The sequence below is a fragment of the Salvelinus fontinalis genome, unplaced genomic scaffold (assembly GCF_029448725.1).
Source record: "Salvelinus fontinalis isolate EN_2023a unplaced genomic scaffold, ASM2944872v1 scaffold_0249, whole genome shotgun sequence".
NCBI lineage: Eukaryota > Metazoa > Chordata > Actinopteri > Salmoniformes > Salmonidae > Salvelinus > Salvelinus fontinalis.
Genome location: NW_026600458.1, coordinates 203,548 through 227,456, shown reverse-complemented (window position 1 = coordinate 227,456; position 23,909 = coordinate 203,548). Strand labels below are relative to the sequence as shown.

Genomic DNA, 23,909 nt, shown 5'->3' with positions numbered 1-23,909 from the left:
ACCTTAATATGGTTCTCAATCAGAGGAAACGTAAAACACCTGCCCCTGATTGAGAACCATATCAGGCAAATACAATTAACCCAACATAGAAACACATAACATAGAATGCCCACCCAGCTCACGTCCTGACCACTTAAACACATACTAAACAAAGGAAATAAGGTCAGGAAAGTGACAGTTATTGTGGATTTTATATTGTTCATTTGTAATGAGAGAGTAATAATGTAATTATGTCTTGTTTGATGCATTGTGTTATTTATGATGTAGTCTTTGTTGTGTTTTATTGTGATGTAATTGTTTTAACCCTGTTTGGACCCCTGGGAATCTAATATACACATCCTAAAGCAATATATTTCACAGCAAGAAAAGAGGGCAATTGGACATGTTACATCTCAATTCATTTTTAGAATTCCCATTCGACGCACTCTGACCCTGTTGACACAACAATGGAACAGGATAGGTCTGAAACGCACTCAGAACGGCGGGTCGAGAAAGTAGAGGAACCAACCTGATCCGTTTTTTTTATTGTGGAAGATAACATCTCCAAGCTAGCTAAATGAGACAAAGTCAGTTCCCACTGTTTTTTATTCTACAGGTCCCCCAAGCTACTGAATGAAGAAAGAGCAGTCTAATGCGTCACTGAGACACATAACTTTATGAGCTGTGATACCATGTGCTGTAATATTCTCGCACCACCGCTAAGGAAGGCATTTGTGGAATTCATGGTACCTGTTGGGAAAAGCTGCATGTGTTTTTCAGCTTTGAGACGTTTAAACCAAACCTCTTCTGTTGCTGCTGAATGTTGTGTGTGGTTGAGCGTCACGGGAAGAGTACATTAGTGTACCTATATTATGATGTGTGTTACCAAGCTGCCGTATCATGTCAGGTGTGTAGGACAAGTAGTACAGAGACAGTGACGTTGTAGTGTTTTGGTAATAAGATTTGACTGAGTTACAGTTCACATAAGGAAATCAGTCAATTGAAATGAATTCATTAGGCCCTAATCTATGGATTTCACATGGCTCAGAATACAGATACTTAAAAAAAAAAATGGGCCTCGGGATCTCATCACGGTATTGCTGTGCATTCAAATTGCCATCGATAAAATGCAATTGTGTTCATTGTTTGTAGCTTATGCCTGCCCATACCATAACCCCACCACCACAATGGGGCACTCTGTTCACAACGTGGCACTCTGTTCAGCAAACCACTCGCCCACACGACACCATACGTCTGCGGTTGTCAGGCCGGTTGAGTGTACTGCCAAATTGTCTAAAACAATATTGGAGGTGACTTATGGTAGAGAAATTAACATTCAATTCTCTGGCAACAGCTCTTGTGGACATTCCTGTAGTCAGCATGCCAAATGCACGCTCCCTCAAAACCTGAGACAGTGTTGCATCGTGTTGTGTGACAAAACTGCACGTTTCAGAGTGGCCTTTTATTGTCTCCAGCACAAGGTGCACCTGTGTAATGATCATGCTGTTTAATCAGCTTCTTGATATGCCACAACCGAACATGGGATCAACACTTTACATGTTGCGTTTATTTTTTTCGGTGTATATTATCGAAGTAAAACTGCAGTGGAATGTATGCACTGTCTGCAATATAGACTCGAGATATTTATTAGCAGATACAGACACACACGCACACTCTTTTCTCTCTCTCTCTCTTCCAAAGTAAATTCTTGGTGCTATAATTTTCCAGAACAGACAAGATCATTTTACTATGAATCAGATAGGGGAGTGAAGTGTAAGTATATATATATATATCTCTCTCTCTCTCTCTCTCTCTCTCTGGAGAGAGAGAGGTTGGGGTGCACTGATATTGTAAAAGTAAATATTATTTTTCAAGTGTCTGGTAACACTTTACATTTGAAGTTACTCTTTCCTGTGTAGTAGCACCGCTGTTAAATAGTACTTTAGTTACAAGTTGGAATTAGGAACAATCGCCTATTAGTCTTACAACAACCGCTCATCTCTGTTGCTATGTAATTACTGTGGGACTATGTCACATGTTACATGTTACTGTTAAGTTGTTTCGAGTGCATTTTTTGTTTGTTTTCTACTGTGTTCCTTTTGAATCCCTAACCTAACTAACTCACTCTTAGAATGATCTACGTTGACCTCTAGTTACAGACCCAGTAAGAGGTCATATAAAACACAGCGGTTTCAGCGGGCGTTAGAAACCATGTCATTAAACCTATACATTTCCAGAATCCCTTCGTAAAACACCCCTATATTATCTGCTGACATGGCAGTTGTGGAAACCACACGGTTTCATGGTCCTCACGAAGTAAATATCGGGTGCATGTGTCAGACAACCAGAGGCATTCTTGAATTCATTAGAGGCTAATTCATTAGAGGCTAATTCATTAGAAGCTAATTCATTAACTCCATATACCAAATCCGGAGTCAATCGGACTTATGGTTCATGAGAATGTATTTTTAGCATTAGCTCTAACGTGCATCTATAGGTACAGTACCGCCATATTTAAATGCAGCAAAATATATATATATAAATATATATAAATATATATAAATACATGAATATATAAATATATATAAATAATTATAAATATATATAAATATATATTGGGTGCATGTGTCAGACAACTAAAGCATCAGAATATTGGGATATCGAATAGCCTACATTAACTCTTACAAACGTAAAGAAAAAGCTCAAGAGTAAAGTGCCTAAAATGTGCTGATCCCCGTCACGGTCCCCATCACAATACAGCTCTTGTTACATGGTATTATTATATTATTATCTCTAGTCTTGGTACTACTGGAATACAGCTCTTGTTACATGGTATTCATCACTAGTCTTGGTACTACTGGAATACAGCTCTTGTTACATGGTATTCATCACTAGTCTTGGTACTACTGGAATACAGCTCTTGTTACATGGTATTCATCACTAGTCTTAGTACTACTGGAATACAGCTCTTGTTACATGGTATTATTATATTATTATCTCTAGTCTTGGTACTACTGGAATACAGCTCTTGTTACATGGTATTCATCACTAGTCTTGGTACTACTGGAATACAGCTCTTGTTACATGGTATTCATCACTAGTCTTGGTACTACTGGAATACAGCTCTTGTTACATGGTATTCATCACTAGTCTTGGTACTACTGGAATACAGCTCTTGTTACATGGTATTCATCACTAGTCTTGGTACTACTGGAATACAGCTCTTGTTACATGGTATTCATCACTAGGCTTGGTACTACTGGAATACAGCTCTTGTTACATGGTATTCATCACTAGTCTTGGTACTACTGGAATACAGCTCTTGTTACATGGTATTCATCACTAGTCTTGGTACTACTGGAATACAGCTCTTGTTACATGGTATTCATCACTAGTCTTGGTACTACTGGAATACAGCTCTTGTTACATGGTATTCATCACTAGTCTTGGTACTACTGGAATACAGCTCTTGTTACATGGTATTCATCACTAGGCTTGGTACTACTGGAATACAGCTCTTGTTACATGGTATTCATCACTAGTCTTGGTACTACTGGAATACAGCTCTTGTTACATGGTATTCATCACTAGTCTTGGTACTACTGGAATACAGCTCTTGTTACATGGTATTCATCACTAGTCTTGGTACTACTGGAATACAGCTCTTGTTACATGGTATTCATCACTAGTCTTGGTACTACTGGAATACAGCTCTTGTTACATGGTATTCATCACTAGTCTTGGTACTACTGGAATACAGCTCTTGTTACATGGTATTCATTACTAGTCTTGGTACTACTGGAATAAAATGAACAGCTCCCTCCACCGAGATCTCTTGACTTGTAACTGGATGCTGAAAAGAGCGAGAGACAGCCAGTTAGACGCAAGAAAGCAGGTTACTTGAACTCCTCAAAGAAGCCTAAGCAGCTTCACATGTTCATCCATCCTCCACTCTACAGACAACACCCTCTCATTGGTAAAGTCAAGACTGGCATCAGTGACTGGTTCCTAAAGGGCTGGTTCCAATGGGCTCCTCCAGATGGGCTGTCGTTTGGCTCGATGGCTTAAGTTCTGAGCGCACCGAGACTCTGGGTTACTTCCTCTGCTCATATACATCACAGTGTGGATGGGAAGTTACTGCATCTATTCGCATTTGAACTTCTGCAGTTACGCCTGATGTTGTTTGGATAAAACGAGCAATTCGAAAGATGAACAAGATTGTTGTCAAGAGGTCAAATCAATACAAGATTCTGGAGGAACACAGGAGTGAGGAGGAGAGATGCAGTGTGGACTGTCTGGTAACAGATGAACAGCATACAGACTTACTGTGCCAAGATGCAATAGAAGACAACGCTGTTGTAGACAGGAGCTACGGGTAAGCACCTTTTCTCTTATTTTTGTCAAATACAGCACAACTTACTAAAGGTAAAAGTAAAACCCACATTGATGAGATGCATTTTCAAACATCTTCAATGCAGTTCTATATTTGCATTTTTTTTTATACAAAAGACAGTGTTGATATTTTATTAAATATATATAAAATTGCCTGTAATATGTAACAATGCAAAAATAGTCATATGTAAAAACAAACTAAGATATGTAATAACATGACTTATTCAGATGGAGGGGAAATAGATATCATGATCAAACGATTGAATTGATTGGGAGAACCAGGTTATATCTGCAGGACAAGAATACTTCTTTAATTATTAATAAACCTGACCCACATATTCCCATCACTGAGAGACAACTTTCGGTAGCTTCCACAGCCCAACAGTGACACCTACGGATCATGTTACCAACTATACATACTCGTGCATGATTTATTACTGAAAGTGAAAACATTAACGATGACTGTATTACAGTAAAAGTTGCTCATGGTTTTATTGGTATAAAAGACTAATTAGGATTTCTATCATTTTGATGCCAGATGGGCTGGTCAATGTTTTTCCCAGTTTGCCTGTCTACAGAACATTGGGGGTTTTGTACAAAGCAATCATTATTTGGCTAATAATGTGGACCTCAAGAAAAAAAACGGCCGGTGTGGAGACCTGTATGGAGATTTTTGGGTTTGTTGCCAGTGTTAAAAATGCCCAGGTTGCATTCTGGTCCTAGTCCGTTCCTGAACTATCAGGTATAGCAACCCTATCCTTGCAATATGACAACTCATCTCCCATCAGAGAATTATACATTTTTATATCATATATCACCTCAAAACAGGTCTAGTCTGGGTGGGGTCAAAGTTCGCTACAAGCGGCAGGCACTTCAGGACATGGCGAGGCCGCTGAAGCAGTGGCTGTACCAACACAGGGACAACCCCTACCCCACCAAGACAGAGAAGGCCCTGCTCGCCCTGGGGTCCCAGATGACTTTAGTACAGGTGAGCAGAGACGTGACTTTAGTACAGGGGAACTGAGATGTGACTTTAGTACAGGGGAACTGAGATGTGACTTTAGTACAGGGGAACTGAGACGTGACTTTAGTACAGGGGAACTGAGACGTGACTTTAGTACAGGGGAACTGAGACGTGACTTTAGTACAGGAGAACTGAGATGTGACTTTAGTACAGGGGAACTGAGACGTGACTTTAGTACAGGGGAACTGAGACGTGACTTTAGTACAGGGGAACTGAGACGTGACTTTAGTACAGGGGAACTGAGACGTGACTTTAGTACAGGGGAGCTGAGATGGGACTTTAGTACAGGGGAACTGAGACGTGACTTTAGTACAGGGGAACTGAGACGTGACTTTAGTACAGGGGAACTGAGATGGGACTTTAGTACAGGGGAACTGAGACGGGACTTTAGTACAGGGGAACTGAGACGTGACTTTAGTACAGGGGAACTGAGACGTGACTTTAGTACAGGGGAACTGAGACGTGACTTTAGTACAGGGGAACTGAGACGTGACTTTAGTACAGGGGAACTGAGACGTGACTTTAGTACAGGGGAGCTGAGACGTGACTAGTACAGGGGAGCTGAGACGTGACTTTAGTACAGGGGAGCTGAGACGTGACTTTAGTACAGGGGAACTGAGACGTGATTTTAGTACAGGGGAGCTGAGACGGGACTTTAGTACAGGGGAACTGAGATGGGACTTTAGTACAGGGGAACTGAGACGTGACTTTAGTACAGGGGAACTGAGACGTGACTTTAGTACAGGGGAGCTGAGACGTGACTTTAGTACAGGGGAACTGAGACGTGATTTTAGTACAGGGGAACTGAGACGTGACTTTAGTACAGGGGAGCTGAGACGTGACTTTAGTACAGGGGAGCTGAGACGGGACTTTAGTACAGGGGAACTGAGACGTGACTTTAGTACAGGGGAGCTGAGATGGGACTTTAGCACAGGGGAACTGAGACGTGACTTTAGTACAGGGGAACTGAGACGTGACTTTAGTACAGGGGAGCTGAGACGTGACTTTAGTACAGGGGAGCTGAGACGTGACTTTAGTACAGGGGAGCTGAGACGGGACTTTAGTACAGGGGAACTGAGACGTGACTTTAGTACAGGGGAACTGAGACGTGACTTTAGTACAGGGGAACTGAGACGTGACTTTAGTACAGGGGAACTGAGATGGGACTTTAGTACAGGGGAACTGAGATGGGACTTTAGTACAGGGGAACTGAGACGTGACTTTAGTACAGGGGAACTGAGACGTGACTTTAGTACAGGGGAACTGAGACGTGACTTTAGTACAGGGGAACTGAGACGTGACTTTAGTACAGGGGAACTGAGACGTGACTTTAGTACAGGGGAGCTGAGACGTGACTAGTACAGGGGAGCTGAGACGTGACTTTAGTACAGGGGAGCTGAGACGTGACTTTAGTACAGGGGAACTGAGACGTGATTTTAGTACAGGGGAGCTGAGACGGGACTTTAGTACAGGGGAACTGAGATGGGACTTTAGTACAGGGGAACTGAGACGTGACTTTAGTACAGGGGAACTGAGACGTGACTTTAGTACAGGGGAGCTGAGACGTGACTTTAGTACAGGGGAACTGAGACGTGACTTTAGTACAGGGGAACTGAGACGTGACTTTAGTACAGGGGAACTGAGACGTGACTTTAGTACAGGGGAGCTGAGACGTGACTTTAGTACAGGGGAACTGAGACGTGACTTTAGTACAGGGGAACTGAGACGTGACTTTAGTACAGGGGAGCTGAGACGTGACTAGTACAGGGGAGCTGAGATGGGACTTTAGTACAGCGGAACTGCGGTATGTTAGTCATTCATGGATCATGTGGATGAATTCCTTTTTCTCTTTATGTTGCAGGTCTCAAACTGGTTTGCCAATGCCCGGCGGAGGCTGAAGAACACAGTGAGGCAGCCAGACCTGAGTTGGGCTCTACGGATCAAACTCTACAACAAATACATTCAGGGCAACGCTGAGAGACTTAGTATCAGCAGTGATGACACCAACTCTGAGGGTAAGAGGGGCTGTGGGTAGACTAAGCGAAATTAGAGCTGGGGATGTAATTCCAACAAATATGCATTACACATATCAACACTGCAAGTGTGAAATCAACTCTAAAAGTGTTCGTTGTAACACTCATAAACAAATGTCCCGTACCACACAGAGTTAATGTTTTACTTTAGAAAGTGTTAGGGTTTTGACACTTTTAAAGAGTTTCTGTAACTCTGTAAAAAGTTGAAAATTAACACTGGCCAATACTGTTATACAAAACAACTGTCTCTGAGTAATTTTTTAAAGTAATAGAGTTGATTACCTTTTAACAAATCAAATGTTATTTGTCACATGCTTCGTAGACAACAGCTGTAGGCTAACAGTGAAATGCTTACGTACAGGTCCTTTTCCAACAATGCAGAGTTAAAGAAAATTTACAAACTAAAATAAATAAAGACCAGTTTCTTTGTGTCTGCAGAGAGTAAACTTAAAAAGTTATGTGAGACTGAAAAAATGGAAGAGGCAAGTGGAAGGGGGGAAAAGTAAGGAACCTGCTTATTGGCCCTGGTTTTAAAGCCCGAAATTGGTTAAAGAAAATTGTGATAAATAAAAAAGTATACCAGGTTAATTTAAGGACCAAAAACTGACAGCTGTACCATATAGATTGCAAAACAGTTGGGAAGAGATTTTTCAATGTACCGATTGAAAAGTCATAGTCAGTCGATCAATCATATAATAATACTTAAAAAAAAAAAATTGTGCAAGTAGGTGCACTGCCAGAGCCCTGCAAAATGACAGGAGGCCACAAATGTGCATGTGTCAGCATATGGTCTCACAAGGGGTCTGAGGATCTCATCTCAGTACCTAATGGCAGTCAGGCTACCTCTGGCGAGCACATGGAGGGCTGTGCGGCCCCACAAAGAAATGCCACCCCACACCATGACTGACCCATCGCCAAACCGGTCATGCTGGAGGATGTTGCAGGCAGCAGAACGTTCTCCACGGCGTCTCCAGACTCTGTCACGTCTGTCACATGTGCTCATGTGCTCAGTGGGAACCTGCTTTCATCTGTGAAGAGCACAGGGCGCCAGTGGCGAATTTGCCAATCTTGGTGTTCTCTGGCAAATGCCAAACGTCCTGCACGGTGTTGGGCTGTAAGCACAACCCCCACCTGTGGACGTCGGGCCCTCATACCACCCTCATGGAGTCTGTTTCTGACCGTTTGAGCAGACACATGCACATTTGTGGCCTGCTGGAGGTCATTTTGCAGGGCTCTGGCAGTGCACCTCCTTGCACTAAGGCGGAGGTAGCGGTCCTGCTGCTGGGTTGTTGCCCTCCTACGGCCTCCTCCACGTCTCCTGATGTACTGGCCTGTCTCCTGGTAGCGCCTGCATGCTCTAGACACTACGCTGACAGACACAGCAAACCTTTTTGCCACAGTTCGCATTGATGTGCCATCCTGGATGAACTGCACTACCTGAGCCACTTGTGTGGGTTGTAGACTCCGTCTCATGCTACCACTAGAGTGAGAGCACCGCCAGCATTCAAAAGTGACCAAAACATCAGCCAGGAAGCATAGGAACTGAGAAGTGGTCTGTGCTCACCACCTGCAGAATCACTCCTGTTTTGGGGGGTGTCTTGCTAATTGCCTATAATTTCCACCTTTTGTCTATTCCATTTGCACAACAGCATGTGAAATTTATTGTCAATCAGTGTTGCTTCCTAAGTGGACAGTTTGATTTCACAGAAGTGTGATTGACTTGGAGTTACATTGTGTTGTTTAAGTGTTCCCTTTATTTTTCTGAGCAGTGTATTTACCAAAAAATTGATAAGGGAATTGGAAATTATGCAGACAATTACATTGATGGAATCTACAATCTACCTACAATAATAAACCTGATTTACCCCCCAAAAAAGAAAAAGATATTCAGGCTCTTTTGGAGACCAGTTGATGGAGGCCAATGTTTTTTTTGTTTACCCCCATGTTTCAGATGACGAATGTCCCTTACAAACTCCAGCAAGTCAATCAGAGCTCTCCAGGCCCTCCCTCAAGAGTGTCATCAAACTGGAGAAAAGGACTGATCCCGCCTACAGTGACGACTACATCTCTCCACCGCCCAAGTACAAGAGCAGCTTGCTGAAACGGTACCTTAACGACACCCTACGACACGTAATGGCGACAACTGATGACGTCACAAAGTCCCGCCGCAGGAACCACTCAGGGTCGTTCAGCTCCAACGAGTGTGACGATGACCTTGTCTCGCCCTCTTCCTCCGAGGCAGAGACGCGCTTTGTCTACCCTATGTGTAAGAGATCAAACATTCCTCATTACATTGTGACACTTTACATGAAACTCTGACCATAAAGTCTACAAAATACTGCCATAAGCACGACCTAAGACATGGCATATGCAGACATACCAGCTAATGTACAGTGGCAAGAAAAAGCATGTGAACCCTTTGGAAATACCTGGATTTCTGCATAAATTGGTCATAAAATTTGAGGGCAGGGCAACTCTAACCAGCATCTCCAATCTCGTCTCATTGATTGGACTCCAGGTTAGCTGACTCCTGACTCCAATTAGCTTTTGGAGAGGTCATTAGCATAGGGGTTCACATACTTTTCCCAACCTGCACTGTTAATGTTTAAATTACATATTCAGTATAAACAAGAAAAATACAATAATTTATATGTTATTAGTTTAAGCACACTGTGTTTGCTATTGTTGTGACTTAGATTAAGATCAGATCAAATTGTATGACCAATTTATGCAGAAATCCAGGTAATTCCAAATGGTTCACATATATTTTCTTGCCACTGGTATGTTTATATCGACTGGACACGGTCGTGAGTTCACTTGCTTGGCATAACGCTAACCAACTAGTTTATTTCTAGTCAAAGTTTATTGGTTGGGTGCACAGATTTGCAGAGCGAAAATGCTTGTCGGGTTAGCGTTTGCCAATTTAGGTTGGCCAAACTTCTGTTCCTTGAGTTGGTCTTATCTGTCAATGTCGAAAGCTTTAAAACGACACAAATAGGCACCTGTTTTAACACCTGTGTGCCCTTCAGGACCTGAAGTTATGAGAACTGCCCTTAATCAGGTTGACCTGAAGTTATGAGAACTGCCCTTAAATCAGGTTGACCTGAAGTTATGAGAACTGCCCTTAATCAGGTTGACCTGAAGTTAAAAGAACTGTCCTTAAATCAGGTTGACCTGAAGTTATGAGAACTGCCCTTAAATCAGGTTGACCTGAAGTTATGAGAACTGTCCTTAATCAGGTTGACCTGAAGTTATGAGAACTGCCCTTAATCAGGTTGACCTGAAGTTATGAGAACTGCCCTTAATCAGGTTGACCTGAAGTCATGAGAACTGTCCTTAATCAGGTTGACCTGAAGTCATGAGAACTGCCCTTAATCAGGTTGACAACTCTAAACTCCACAAAAGGTCCTGGAGCCAAAGCAACAGCTAATAGGAACTTATGCTGACATTTAAATCCCTTACTTAAAAAATCCCGGACTTGTTTTGCAAAAGACAGAGTAGTAGACTATTTTGTCAGTGAATTCCATTATCCATATTCTAGAATGCGTAGTTTCCTTGCCATGGTGGAAATGTCAAGTCTCACGGTCAATTACAGAATGTCTGAGATTTTATTGTCCCCAAGGTGAGACGTGAGGACCTTTGCATAAGTTTCTGGTACAGATGCCGTTTCAGAGTGTTTCTGCTTGGTCCCTGTCACTAAATCACCACAGACTTCTCCATGGAAGTTGGAACCCCTGTATTCACACTCAGAGTTGACAGTATAGTTTCTAATTGCTTATCTCAGAATTGTCACTTTAAATTGTTCAATAAAAACATAACAGTTTATATCTGTCACGCCCTGACCTTAGAGAGCCTTTTTATTTCTCTATTTGGTTAGGTCTGGGTGTGATTTGGGTGGAAATCTATGTGTTCTATTTCTATGTTGGCCGGGTATGGTTCCCAATCAGAGGCAGCTGTCTATCGTTGTCTCTGATTGGGGATCATACTTGGGCAGCCTGTTTTTCCCACCTTAGTTTGTGGGATCTTGTTTTTGCATAGTTGCTGTCTAGCCCTGCAGAACGTTACTTTCGGTTTTGTATTTTGTTGTTTTGTCAGAGTTCAGTATTAAAAATCATGAACACTTTCCACGCTGCGCTTTGGTCTCATTCATCTAACGACGGACGTAACAATATCACAGGAAGTTTTTACTTAATTAAGTCACAAAATACTTTAGTTTTAGGTTAGGCTTCCAACAGAAAATATAAAATACAGATAACAAGAAAGATTTCAGATGTCACAGGCACACTGTAACTGTTTGTGTCCCTGTAGTATTTAGGGGCTGCTTGGCGTGGGAGTGGAACGAGTAAACTAGTCAATATGCCTATGCTAATTAGTGCTGTTTCTGGGTTGTCCAATATGACATCAGGTCATCAAATTTATTTGCACTACAAAATAGTCATAATAAAGGAAAATCCTGGAATGAGTAGGTGTGTCCAAACTTTTGACTGGTACTGTAAATACAATATTGTCGGCGTCTCAACTTACTGTTGAGGTGTTAGAATAATAGAATACATAAGGTGCAATTTAGAAATGTGGTTGTGCATCAGCAGTCACTCAATTAGCCCATGTCAGCAAAAACATTTTAGATGAGCAAGTTATCTAAACTTGTAGTAAACATGGTCGAATTACCGACCAGGGTGGGGCCCATTGATCGTCAGTTATCATATTAAAAACTGCAAACAGTTGCGTCCACTCTATGGCAAAATGTGTAGAGTTGTAGGAAATTAGCTGTAAAACTGCAAATCTTTCTCTCTGCCACATGGCAAAATGAGTAGAATTGCAGCAAACTTTCTTTAAAACATAAACATTTTCTCTACGCTCCATGTCAAAATAGGCAGAATTGCAGGAAAGTAACTTTTGTTCAAAAAGTTCTAAATCTCGGTGGCTTGGTTTCCATCTGTCTCTCAATCAGCCACTGATTTAGATTTTTAGAACCAGGTGATTTTAGAACCAGGTGATTTTAGAACCAGGTGATTTTAGAACCAGGTGATTTTAGAACCAGGTGATTTTTCTATCGCCAATCACTGTCTGACTAACTTTTGAGGGGATGTGAAAACTAGCAGCTCCTGCATCTCCTTGAAGCCCAGGATTGTGTAAAACGACTTTACGAGTTCATGAACTAAGTGGACTTCCATGATCAGAAGTGACATTTTATTTTCAGTCAGCCAAGGTATTTTGTATTTGTTGTAGTCAGTTTCCCAGATCAGAATTGGTCTGTGAGACGCTAACATGCTTTTTACAGGTCTTTTTTTTTTTAAACACACAATTTCAGGAAAACAAATCAAGAATTATTGTAAAATATAAAGGACGCAGAGACAAACAAAGCACAGTTCAATTTGCCCATAATGATTTTACAGTTGAAGTCGGAAGTTAACATACACCTTAGCCAAATACATACATTTAAACTCAGTTTTTCACAATTCCTGACATTTAATCCCAGTAAAAATTCTCTGGCTTAGGTCAGTTAGGATCACCACTTTATTTTAAGAATGTTAAATGTCAGAATAATAGTAGAGAATGATTTATTTCAGCTTTTATTTATTTCATCACATACCGAGTGGGTCAGAAGTTTACATACACTCAATTAGTATTTGGTAGCATTGCCTTTAAATTGTTTAACTTCGGTCAAACGTTTCGGGTAGCATTCCACAAGCTTCCCACAATAAGTTGGGGGAATTTGTGCCCATTCCTCCTGACAGAGCCGGTGTAACTGAGTCAGGTTTGTAGGCCTTCTTGCTCGCACATGCGTTTTCAGTTCTGCCCACAAATTTTCTATAGGATTGAGGGCTTTGTGATGGCCACTCCAATACCTTGACTTTTGTTGTCCTTAAGCCATTTTGTCACAACTTTGGAAGTATGCTTGGGGTCATTGTCCATTTGGAAGACCCGTTTGCGACCAAGCTTTAACTTCCTGACTGATGTCTTGAGATGTTGCTTCAATATATCCACATAATTTTCCACCCTCATGATGCAATCTATTTTGTGAAGTGCACCAGTCCCAACTGCAGCAAAGCACCAAAGCACCCCCACAACATGATGCTGCCACCCCCGTGCTTCACTGTTGGGATGGTGTTCTTCGGCTTGCAAGCCTCCCCCTTTTTCCTCCAAACATTACAATGGTCATTTTGGCCAAACACTTCTATTTATGTTTCATCAGACCAGAGAACATTTCTCCAAAAAGTACGATCTTTGTCCCCATGTGCAGTTTCAAACCGTAGTCTGGCTTTTTTGTGGCGGTTTTGGAGCAGTGGCTTCTTCCTTGCTGAACGGCCTTTCAGGTTATGTCGATATAGGACTCGTTTTACTGTAGATATAGATACTTTTGTACCTGTTTCCTCCAGCTTCTTCACAAGGTCCTTTGCTGTTGTTCTGGGATTGATTTGCACTTTTCGCACCAAAGTACGTTCATCTCTAGGAGACAGAACGCGTCTCCTTCCTGAGCGGTATGATGGCTGCGTGGTCCCATGATGTTTATACTTGCATACTATTGTTTGTACAGATGAACGTGGTACCTTCAGGCGTTTGGAAATTGCTCCCAAGGATGAACCAGACTTGTGGAGGTCCACAATTTTTTTCTGAGGTCTTGGCTGATTTTCTTTTGATTTTCCCTTGATGTCAAGCAAAGAGGCACTGAGTTTTAATAAGGTAGGACTTGAAATACATCCACAGGTACACCTCCAATTTACTGAAATTATGTCAATTAGCCTATCAGAAGCTTCTAAAGCCATGACATCATTTTCTGTAATTTTCCAAGCTGTTTAAAGGCACAGTCAACTTAGTGTATGTAAACTTCTGACCCACTGGAATTGTGATACAGGGAATTATAAGTGAAATAATCTGTTTTGTAAACAATTGTTGGATAAATTACTTGTGTCATGCACAAAGTAGATGTCCTAACCGACTTGCCAAAACTATAGTTTGTTAACAAGACATTTGTGGAGTGGTTGAAAAACTAGTTTTAATGACTCCAACCTATATGTATGTAAATTTCCGACTTCAACTGTACATGTACATTTTGATTTAGTGCTGAGTTTTCCAGAATAATTACTATTTTCCTTGGTAAAATGAAAATGTCAGAACCACCAAAAAAGATTAGAGACATTCAGTAGCAAAATGTCATCAAGAGGCCAAACGATTTATTGTCTAGCTGTAGTTGCTCTTGGCCCGGACCTTGCTATAGAAATCGGAGTCTGAGATGTTTCAGGCAGTGAATTTTGAAAGCGGCATTTTGTGTGTTCGCAAATGGCCTCTAATTTTCTTGCTCATAGCTCACTGAAGAAACATAGCTCTCGACCCGCCTGACTCGACTCAACATAACAGAGAGCCCGTTCTGCTGTGTTCACATGAAAAATGTGTGGGCAAACATGCAAATTACACACTATTTCGTACCCATTTATAAACTAAATCATCAAAATGTATGATAACACCCAAACAGTACACAAAGTGTGTTTGGTAGATTGGAAATCCAACATTTGAGCTCATATTTTCCGTAAGATTTAAGTTTCAACCTGGGACGTATTCATTACACCAATTCTGTTGCAAAACGGAAACAAATGGAACGGGGAGTGATCTATGTACCTGAATTTGTCCAATAGAAACTCTTGTTTTGCTCTGTTTGCTTCCGTTTGGTTCTTAAACTGTAAAAGTTTCGTAATGAATACACCGCTGGCAACGACAGCGTTCTATCTGTTCAACGACACCGTTCCAAAAGCACTTCAAATCCAAAGAACCCAAGGTAAGATAGCCATCAATATACTGACTTAAAGTGATTCAATCAGTTTTGGGCATGACAGGAACCAAACACACCCAGAAGGAGAGATACTGCCACTAAAGAGCCTAGAGGGAGTATTACAGTACATGTCGCTTATTCACACAATACTCTAATGCACATTTCTATGATCTTGGATGTACTGCAGTTCAAACATAAAGGCAGAGGAAGGAATAAAAAAAACAGCCAAATAACAGTCAAGCGAACTCTGGAGACCTGGAAACAGAGCGTCTGTGTTCATGACACCGCACAGATATCGTATTTTTCCGTCTCAAAGGCACAGGAGAAACATAATTGCATTTGTTTTGGCCGGAGTGCCTAAGAGCAGCTAGACTAGAGTACTTCAGTGAGTTAAGGCCCTCTGGGGCAGTTAAAGTGCACAAACACACACACATGCAAATACTGTAAAGCAAACACACATACACATACACACACACACACACACACACACACACACACACACACACACACACACACACACACACACACACACACACACACACACACACACACACACACACACACATGCAAATACTGTAAAGCAAACACACATACACACACACACACACACACACACACACACACACACACACACACACACACACACACACACACACACACACACACACACATGCAAATAATGTAATGCACACACACACACACACACACACACACGCACACACGCAAATACTCTAATGCATACAAAAAACACACACACACGTAATCGTATTGGAAAACACAACGTAAACAGTCACACAGATATGAAAATACATATATGTGAAGTACAGGTCATGGAAAAGTCCCATCTCCAGTTTCCATACTTTTCTGCACAATACATTTAATTTTGTATTTTTTTGTCTCTCTATGTTTTTCAGACATGGTGGACTATGCATCAACTAGATGTGACAGGTATGTTTATTTGTTTATGGAACCCTTCTACTTCTGCATGTCTTTAAAGTGAGTAAAAGACTTCTAGCTGCACAAGAATCAAATCAAATTCAAATCAAATGTATTTATATAGCCCTTCTTACATGAGCTGATATCTCAAAGTGCTGTACAGAAACCCAGCCTAAAACCCCAAACAGCAAGCAATGCGGGGTTAGAAGCACGGTGGCTAGTAAACACTCCCTAGAAAGGCCAAAACCTAGGAAGAAACCTAGAGAGGAACCAGGCTATGAGGGGTGGACAGTCCTCTTCTGGCTGTGCCGGGTGGAGATTATAACAGAACATGGCCAAGATGTTCAAATGTTCATAAATGACCAGCATGGTCAAATAATAATAATCACAGTAGTTGTCGAGGGTGCAGCAAGTCAGCACCTCAGGAGTAAATATCAGTTGGCTTTTCATAGCCGATCATTAAGAGTATCTCTACCGCTCCTGCTGCCTCTAGAGAGTTGAAAACAGCAGGTCTGGGACAGGTAGCACGTCCGGTGAACAGGTCAGGGTTCCATAGCCGCAGGCAGAACAGTTGAAACTGGAGCAGCAGCACGGTCAGGTGGACTGGGGACAGCAAGGAGTCATCATGCCAGGTAGTCCTGAGGCATGGTCCTAGGGCTCAGGTCCTCCAAGAGAGAGAAAGAAAGAGAGAAAGAGAGAATTAGAGAGAGCATACTTAAATTCACACAGGACACCGGATAAAACAGGAGAAGTACTCCAGATATAACAAACTGACCCTAGCCCCCCGATACATAAACTACTGCAGCATAAATACTGGAGGCTGAGACAGGAGGGGTCAGGAGACACTGTGGCCCCATCCGATGATACCCCCGGACAGGGCCAAACAGGCAGGATATAACCCCACCCACTTTGCCAAAGCACAGCCCCCACACCACTAGAGGGATATCTTCAACCACCAACTTACCATCCTGAGACAAGGCCGAGTATAGCCCACAAAGATCTCCGCCACGGCACAACCCAAGGGGGGGCGGACATATTCACTTTTCATATCATTCAGTAACATGTAATAATGTGGCTTTCTCTTCTGGCACACACACATTGGGAGGAGCAAAAAATGGCAGTCTAGGCAGATGCATTTCTGTTGTCTGTAGGTTGAAAGTCTCCCTGTTGTGTATGACGATTTCATTTTGGGGACTGTACCATACAGTCTTTAAATCTCCCCCTGGGCTCTCCTTTATGTCGTTTGCAGTGATGGGAAGAGTGAAAGAGGCCAGCGGAGGGAGGTGACAGAGTGGAGGGAGATCCACGCTGCCATGGCTCTGTCTAACTTGGCCCAGGGACAGAGCTGCGCCACAGGGCCCACCACCACCAGCTGCGCCACAGGGCCCTCCACCACCAGCTGCGCCACAGGGCCCTCCACCACCAGCTGCGCCACAGGGCCCACCACCAGTTGCATCATCCAGAAGTCTTCCCACATCTCCGAGATAAAGACTGTCAATGTGGTCTAGACACTGATCACTCAATGTCTAGACACGATTTCCCTCTAGGTGCAGATCTAGGATCAGCTTCCCCTCCTCCAATCCTATCCTTAATAATTAGTGGGGAAAATGCAAAACTGAACCAAGATCAGCGTCTAGAGGTAACTTCAACCTACACCGTCTGGACCAGGGCCAAACTGGTCACTTGAATCAATTTGAATTACAAAAGGCAACCTGTCATTTATAGTATACGTTTTTACAACCTACAATGTTAAATTGTGGTACAAATTTCTTTTTTTAATGCGATTTTCAAGACTTCAACACAAGTGTAGAGGGAATGCAGTAATAAACAGTGTTGACCAACTTTGCAAAGTTACATACTCTGTCAAAGTATTTTAACATTTTTGATTTTGATGTGAGAGAAATCTGAAAGGACAAATTGCTACCTTGATGTAAATGTAAATATTTTTTATTTAACCTTTATTTTACTTGGCATGTCAGTTAAAACCTGTTGGGGATGGGGGCGCTGTTTAGACTATTTATGCTAATGTGGCTAATTTTTTAAACGGCTTCCCACAAAATCCTTGATCGTACAATATGCATATTATTATTATTATTGGATAGAAAACAGTCTATAGTTTCTATAGGAGTTGAAATTTTGTCTCTAAGTGGAACAGAGCCCATTCTACAGCAATTTCCCTGACATGGAGTCAGATTTGAGAAACGTTGGCCACTTTTCTGAAGTCATTTAAACGGGCACTGTCGTTGCTATGACTATACGGACACTTCTTACGTCTTCCCCTGGATGCCTTTACGTGATGACGATTCCAACGGGCTCGATTGCTCGTTCACAGGCACTACAAATGAAAAAAACCTTTAGCTAGCAAGTCTTTTCTTGCTGCGTAACGCGCGTGGAAGACACCGACCCTCTCCTGTTCCAAGCATTAGTTTAGCCTGTTATATTTCTCCGGTCATCTTTTCACTCGTTATAGGAGTTACAAACATCACAAAGTAGTTAATTTAAAGCGTTTTATAGCAATTTATATCCGTTTAGTGCGATTTTGGGACATTTATTTTTGCAACGATGTGAAAAGTTGGGAACGCTTTTCAGTTCATCCCGAACGTAGTTGACATTTCCACATGGCAAGAGGACAGCTTTCCACCAAAAGACGATTTCTCCCAAGAAAGGATCCTTTGCCCAAGATACTGATGGAAGAACAGCTCAAGGTAGGACATTTTTATTATGATAAATCGTGTTTCTGTCGAAACATTTTAGTGGCTTAGGACGCCATGTTTTTTGACGTAGCTTCGCTTGGCGCAAACTGTATTGAAAAGTAAGGATAAATTAAAAAATGTAATAACGCAATTGTATTAAGAATTAAATTGTCTATCAATCCCTGTCCACCCTATATTTTTTAGTCACGTTTATGAGTATTTATGTATAAGAGTAGATCACTGTCTAAGTGGCGCAAGGACGTTTTCTTTACCAGCTTGTCTACATTTCACATTGTCTAACCATGATTTTGGTGGCTAAATATAAACATTTTCGATCAAACTGTATATGCATGTTGTAATGTGATGTTACAGGAGTGTCATCGGAAGAATTCTGAGAAGGTTAGTGAAAAAATTAATATCTTTTGGCGATGTTGACTTTTATCGCTCACTTTGGCTAGAATCAATGCTGGGCTGCTATGTGCTATGTGCTACGCTAATATAACGATTTATTGTGTTTTCGCTGTAAGACACTTAGAAAATCTGAAATATTGTCTGTATTCACAGGATCTGTGTCTTTCGATTCGTGTATGCTGTGTATTTTTACGAAATGTTTGATGATTAGTAGTTAGGTAAACACGTTGCTCATTGTAATTATTCTAGTCCATTTGTGATGGTGGGTGCAATTGTAAACTATGCCATATACCTGAAATATGCACTTTTTTCTAACAAAACCTATCCCATACCATAAATATGTTATCAGACTGTCATCTAATGAGTTTTTTTGTTGGTTAGGGGCTATAAATATCTTAGTTTAGCCGAATTGGTGATGGCTACTGGTGTTGGTGGACAAATAAAAGATGGTGGAATATGCTAATGTGTTTTTAGGTAATAGATGTACATCTTTACATATTGTGTCTTCCCTGTAAAACATTTTAAAAATCGGAAATGTTGACTGGATTCATAAGATCTGTGTCTTTCATTAGCTGTATTGGACTTTAATGTGTGAAAGTTAAATATTTTAAAAAAATATTTTTTTTGAATTTCGCGGCACTGGTTTTTCAGTGGGGGGGGGGGGGGTGTGCCGCTAGCGCCACGCTGATCCTAGACAGGTTAAGAACAAATTGTTATTTACAATGACGGCCTACCAGAAAACAGTGGGTAAACTGCCTTGTTCAAGGGTAGAATGACAGATTTATTTTACCTTGTCAACTCGGGGATCCAATCTAGCAACCTTTTGGTTCCTGGCCCAAACGTTCTAACCACTAGGCTACCTGACGCCCCAAACATTAGATAAATAGCGTCGTAGCAGTATTATATAATAATGTAGCATCGAAGTCATGATAGAATATAGCAGCACATTTCAGAGTAAAAATAGAACTGAGGATTTTACAATACTAAAGACCAGTTTTCATCAGTTTTCACCATGAGGTGAACCCCCCCTTTGGTAATCTCACCTCATGGTCTGGGTATGGAGTAAAGGCGTCCGCATGCTTCCCAGACTAAACATTTTGAAAGAGTTTGTGCATATATTATACACCATTTTGTGACGTTTTTGTTTGTGTTGAACTCCAGTAAGGTTTTTTTTTAGATTTTCGGGCACATTTTTTATTATAGAGGCCAACCGAAGTCTGGGACCCAAAGTTTTCACACCTTCTTCCATGATTGGTCAACTGTAGGGATTCTTTAATAAAGTCTTTGTTGTCATTCAACGAGAGAGACGACTTGTTTTCATTGAGAAATACCGCACCAAACATCTTAGTAATTGCGTGACTACGATCTCCACGGCAAAAACGGCAAAATCAATGACAGATTTCTTGAGTTACTGTATCTTAGATTCATTCTGACTCTTTTTAGGAAGTGTATATTGGCTACAGCTTCTCAAAATGGCCAAACAGTACTATTGTCGCCTTTTTCTATTTTTTCAAGCGAAGGTCTTAAGTGAGTTTACGAGCACACTCGTTTGGTCAGCCTAGCCGACTTTGGCTAGCCGCCAGTCGAACTGAAACATGTCCAAGTAACCACATTACTTTAAATATGCTTAAACGTGGCGCAGAGACAATGTTGTGCCAACCTGATTCTTGCTTCTTTGGAATGCTGCTGGCTTCTTCTTCCAAGACGGAAAGTTCCACCTACCAGATAACCTACAGTTCCTTCAGAAAGTATTCATACCCATTGACTTATTCTACATTTTGTTGTGTTACAGCCTGAATTCAAAACGGATTAAATATGTTTTTCTCTCTCACCCATCTACACACAATACCCCATAATGACAAAGATAAAATAATTGTTTTGAAATGTCTACAAATGAAACACAGAAATCTAATTTACACAAGTATTCACACCCTTTGCTATGACACTTCAAATTGAGCTCAGGTGCATCCAATTTCCTTTGATAATCCTTGAGATCTCATTACAACTTGGGAGTCTACCTGTGGCCAATTTAACTGGTTAGACATGATTTAGAAAGAAACACACCTGTATATATAAGGTCTCACAGTTGAAAGCAGAAACTATATCATGAAGTCCAAGGAACTGTCCATAAATCTCCAAGATAGAATTGTGATGAGGCATATACTGTATCTGGGGAAGGGGTATAAAACAATTTCTAGAATGTCGAAAGTTTCCAAGAGCACAGTGGTGTCTATCATTGGGAAATTAAAAAAAATATGAAAGAACCCAGAATCTGCCTAGAGCTGGCTGAACAACCAAGCAAGAAGGACCTTGGTCAGGGAGGTGACCAAGAACCCAATGACCACTCTGACAGAACTACGGAGTTCCTTGCCTGAGATGGGAGAACCTGCCAGAAGGACAACAGTCTCTACAACACTTCAACAATCTAGGCTTTATGGGAAAGTGGCCAGATGGAAGCCAATATTGAGAAAAAGGCACACGACAGCACGCCTGGAGTTTGCAAAAAAGGCATGTGAAAGACTGAGATCATATGACAAAAGATTCTCTGGCCTGAAAGCAAAGTGCTGTGTCTGGAAAAGAACAGGCACAGCTCATCACCCCATCTAACCTCATCCCTACTGTGAAGCATGGTGGTGGTAGCATTATGCTATGGGGATGCTTTTCAGTGGCAGGGACATGGGAGACTGGTAAGAATAAAAAAATATATAAATGAATAGTGCCAAATACAGGCAAATCCTTGATGAGAACCTGCTTCAGACTGCAAATGACCTTAGACTGGGGTGAAAATGTACGTTCCAACAGGACAATGACATCAAACATACAGCCAAAGCAATGAAGCAATGCTGGAATGACTTCAGAACAAGAATGTGAAAGTCCTTGAGTGACCCAGCCAAAGCCCAGACTTCAATCCCATTGAAAATCTGTGGAAAGATTTGAAGATTACTGTTCACTGACACTTCCCATCTAATTTAACAGAGCTTGAGAAAAATCTCCAAGGAAGAATGGGAGAAAATCCCCAAATTCAGATGTGCAAAGTTGATACAGACATACCCCAGACGACTCAAAGTTGATACAGACATACCCCAGATGACTCAAAGCAGTAATCATAGCCAAAGGTGCTTCTAAAAAGTATTGACTCAGGGGTGTGAATACTTATGTAAATGTCATATCTTTATTTACATTTTCAAACATTTCTAAAAACATGTTTTCACTTTGTCATTATTGGCTATTGTGTGTAGATGGGTGAGAGAGAATTATTTTTATTTAATATATTTTGAATTCAGGCTGTAACATGACAACATGTGGAATAAGTCAAAGGGGTATGAATCCTTTCTGAAGGAGCTGTGGTTAACAAGTCTCATTCATTCACCACTTCATGCCTTATAGTATTTCTATCGGATTGTAATGTTTGAGCGATAAAAAATTAAATTGGGGGGGTGTCAATGTGTGTATTTTTTTATTGGAACCGTGAGATATATTTGATTACATGAGAACTGTGTATTTGACTATGACTATTTAAGAAAAATTCTCAATGACATTAAAAGACTGGATTTGGAGCCTAGGTACAAATATTATCACAACATAGCAGTGGCAATACTTTTGAATTAATAAATGTGAAACGTGTTCAACTTCTCTTGCTAATCCTATCCCACTAGGCTATACCTTACTAAAAAATGATGCTTTTTTTTTCTTCTTTTTCTCAGAAACCACTTGCCTTGGTCTTATTGAATGAGTTTTAAGGCTGCACAACCATACATCTGCTAGTCAAACTGGTTTAAAAAATCACTGTATTGGCCATCTGACAGAGTGGACTTATCATGATGCATTTTGGGGACAGACTCCTGACACTGAACATACGCACATAATCATACATTGGGCTCTGAGACAATACCCTAAAACATAGCTTAGTAGCATTTTCCACTGGTCCCTTTCTCATGCTTTGGTGACATCGTGAGTAGTGTGTTCAAAGTCTTGCATGTTGAGCTAGATCAGTAGAAGTTTATCAGGAAAGGTTCTCACGTCTATCCAATGAGTGGACAAAACATTATGAACACCTGCTCTTTCCATGACAGACTGACCAGGTGAAAGCTATGATCCCTTATTGGTGTCACTTGTTAAATCCGTGTAGATGAAGATGAGACATGTTAAAAAAGGATTTTTAAGCCTGGAGACATGGATTGTGTATGTGTGCCATTCAGGGTGTGAATGGGCAAGACAAAATATTTAAGTGCCTTTGAACAGGGTATGGAAGTAGGTGCCAGGTGCACCGGTTTGTGCCAAGAACTGTAATGCTGCTGGGTTTCTTGCTCAACAGTTTCAAATCAAATAACATTCTTAATTTTCCCGTGTGAATCAAGATTGGTCCACCACCCAAAGGACATCCAGCCAACTTGACACAACTGTGGGAAGTATTGGAGTCAACATGGGCCAGCATCCCTGTGGAACACTTTTGACACCTTGTAGAGTCCATGCCCTGATGAATTCAGGCTGTTCTGAGGGTAAAAGGGGGGGAGGGGTGCAACTCAATATCAGGAAGGTGTTCTTAATTTTATTGTACTCAATATAGATACTGTAGATAGTTTGGTTAGGTATAGCTAACATTGACATTCAATACAGTTCAACAAATAAGGACCTTTGAACTGTATTAAAGATATGATTGCCTTAAGAAAACA

At 41.2% G+C, this 23,909-nt stretch overlaps 1 protein-coding gene across 1 annotated transcript; it reads left to right on the top strand.

The window, feature by feature from the left end:
- The first annotated feature begins 3,834 nt into the window (after window positions 1-3,834).
- On the top strand, window positions 3,835-20,495 carry LOC129844915 (homeobox protein Mohawk-like). The gene is made up of 7 exons (XM_055913075.1): window positions 3,835-4,354; window positions 5,200-5,359; window positions 7,257-7,410; window positions 9,380-9,694; window positions 16,111-16,144; window positions 17,382-18,110; window positions 19,935-20,495. The coding sequence occupies exons 1-6, from the start codon at window positions 4,188-4,190 to the stop codon at window positions 17,638-17,640; spliced, it is 1,089 nt and encodes a 362-aa protein (XP_055769050.1). The 5' UTR covers window positions 3,835-4,187; the 3' UTR covers window positions 17,641-18,110; window positions 19,935-20,495.
- The last annotated feature ends 3,414 nt before the right edge of the window (window positions 20,496-23,909 follow it).

Bases quoted from the DNA above. Each gene is read 5' to 3' on its own strand.
- LOC129844915 (XM_055913075.1), top strand. From the start codon at position 4,188: ATGAACAAGATTGTTGTCAAGAGGTCAAATCAATACAAGATTCTGGAG. The intron at 5,360-7,256 runs GTGAGCAGAGAC...TTTATGTTGCAG, and splicing joins CCCAGATGACTTTAGTACAG to GTCTCAAACTGGTTTGCCAA. The intron at 16,145-17,381 runs GTATGTTTATTT...TGTCGTTTGCAG, and splicing joins GCATCAACTAGATGTGACAG to TGATGGGAAGAGTGAAAGAG.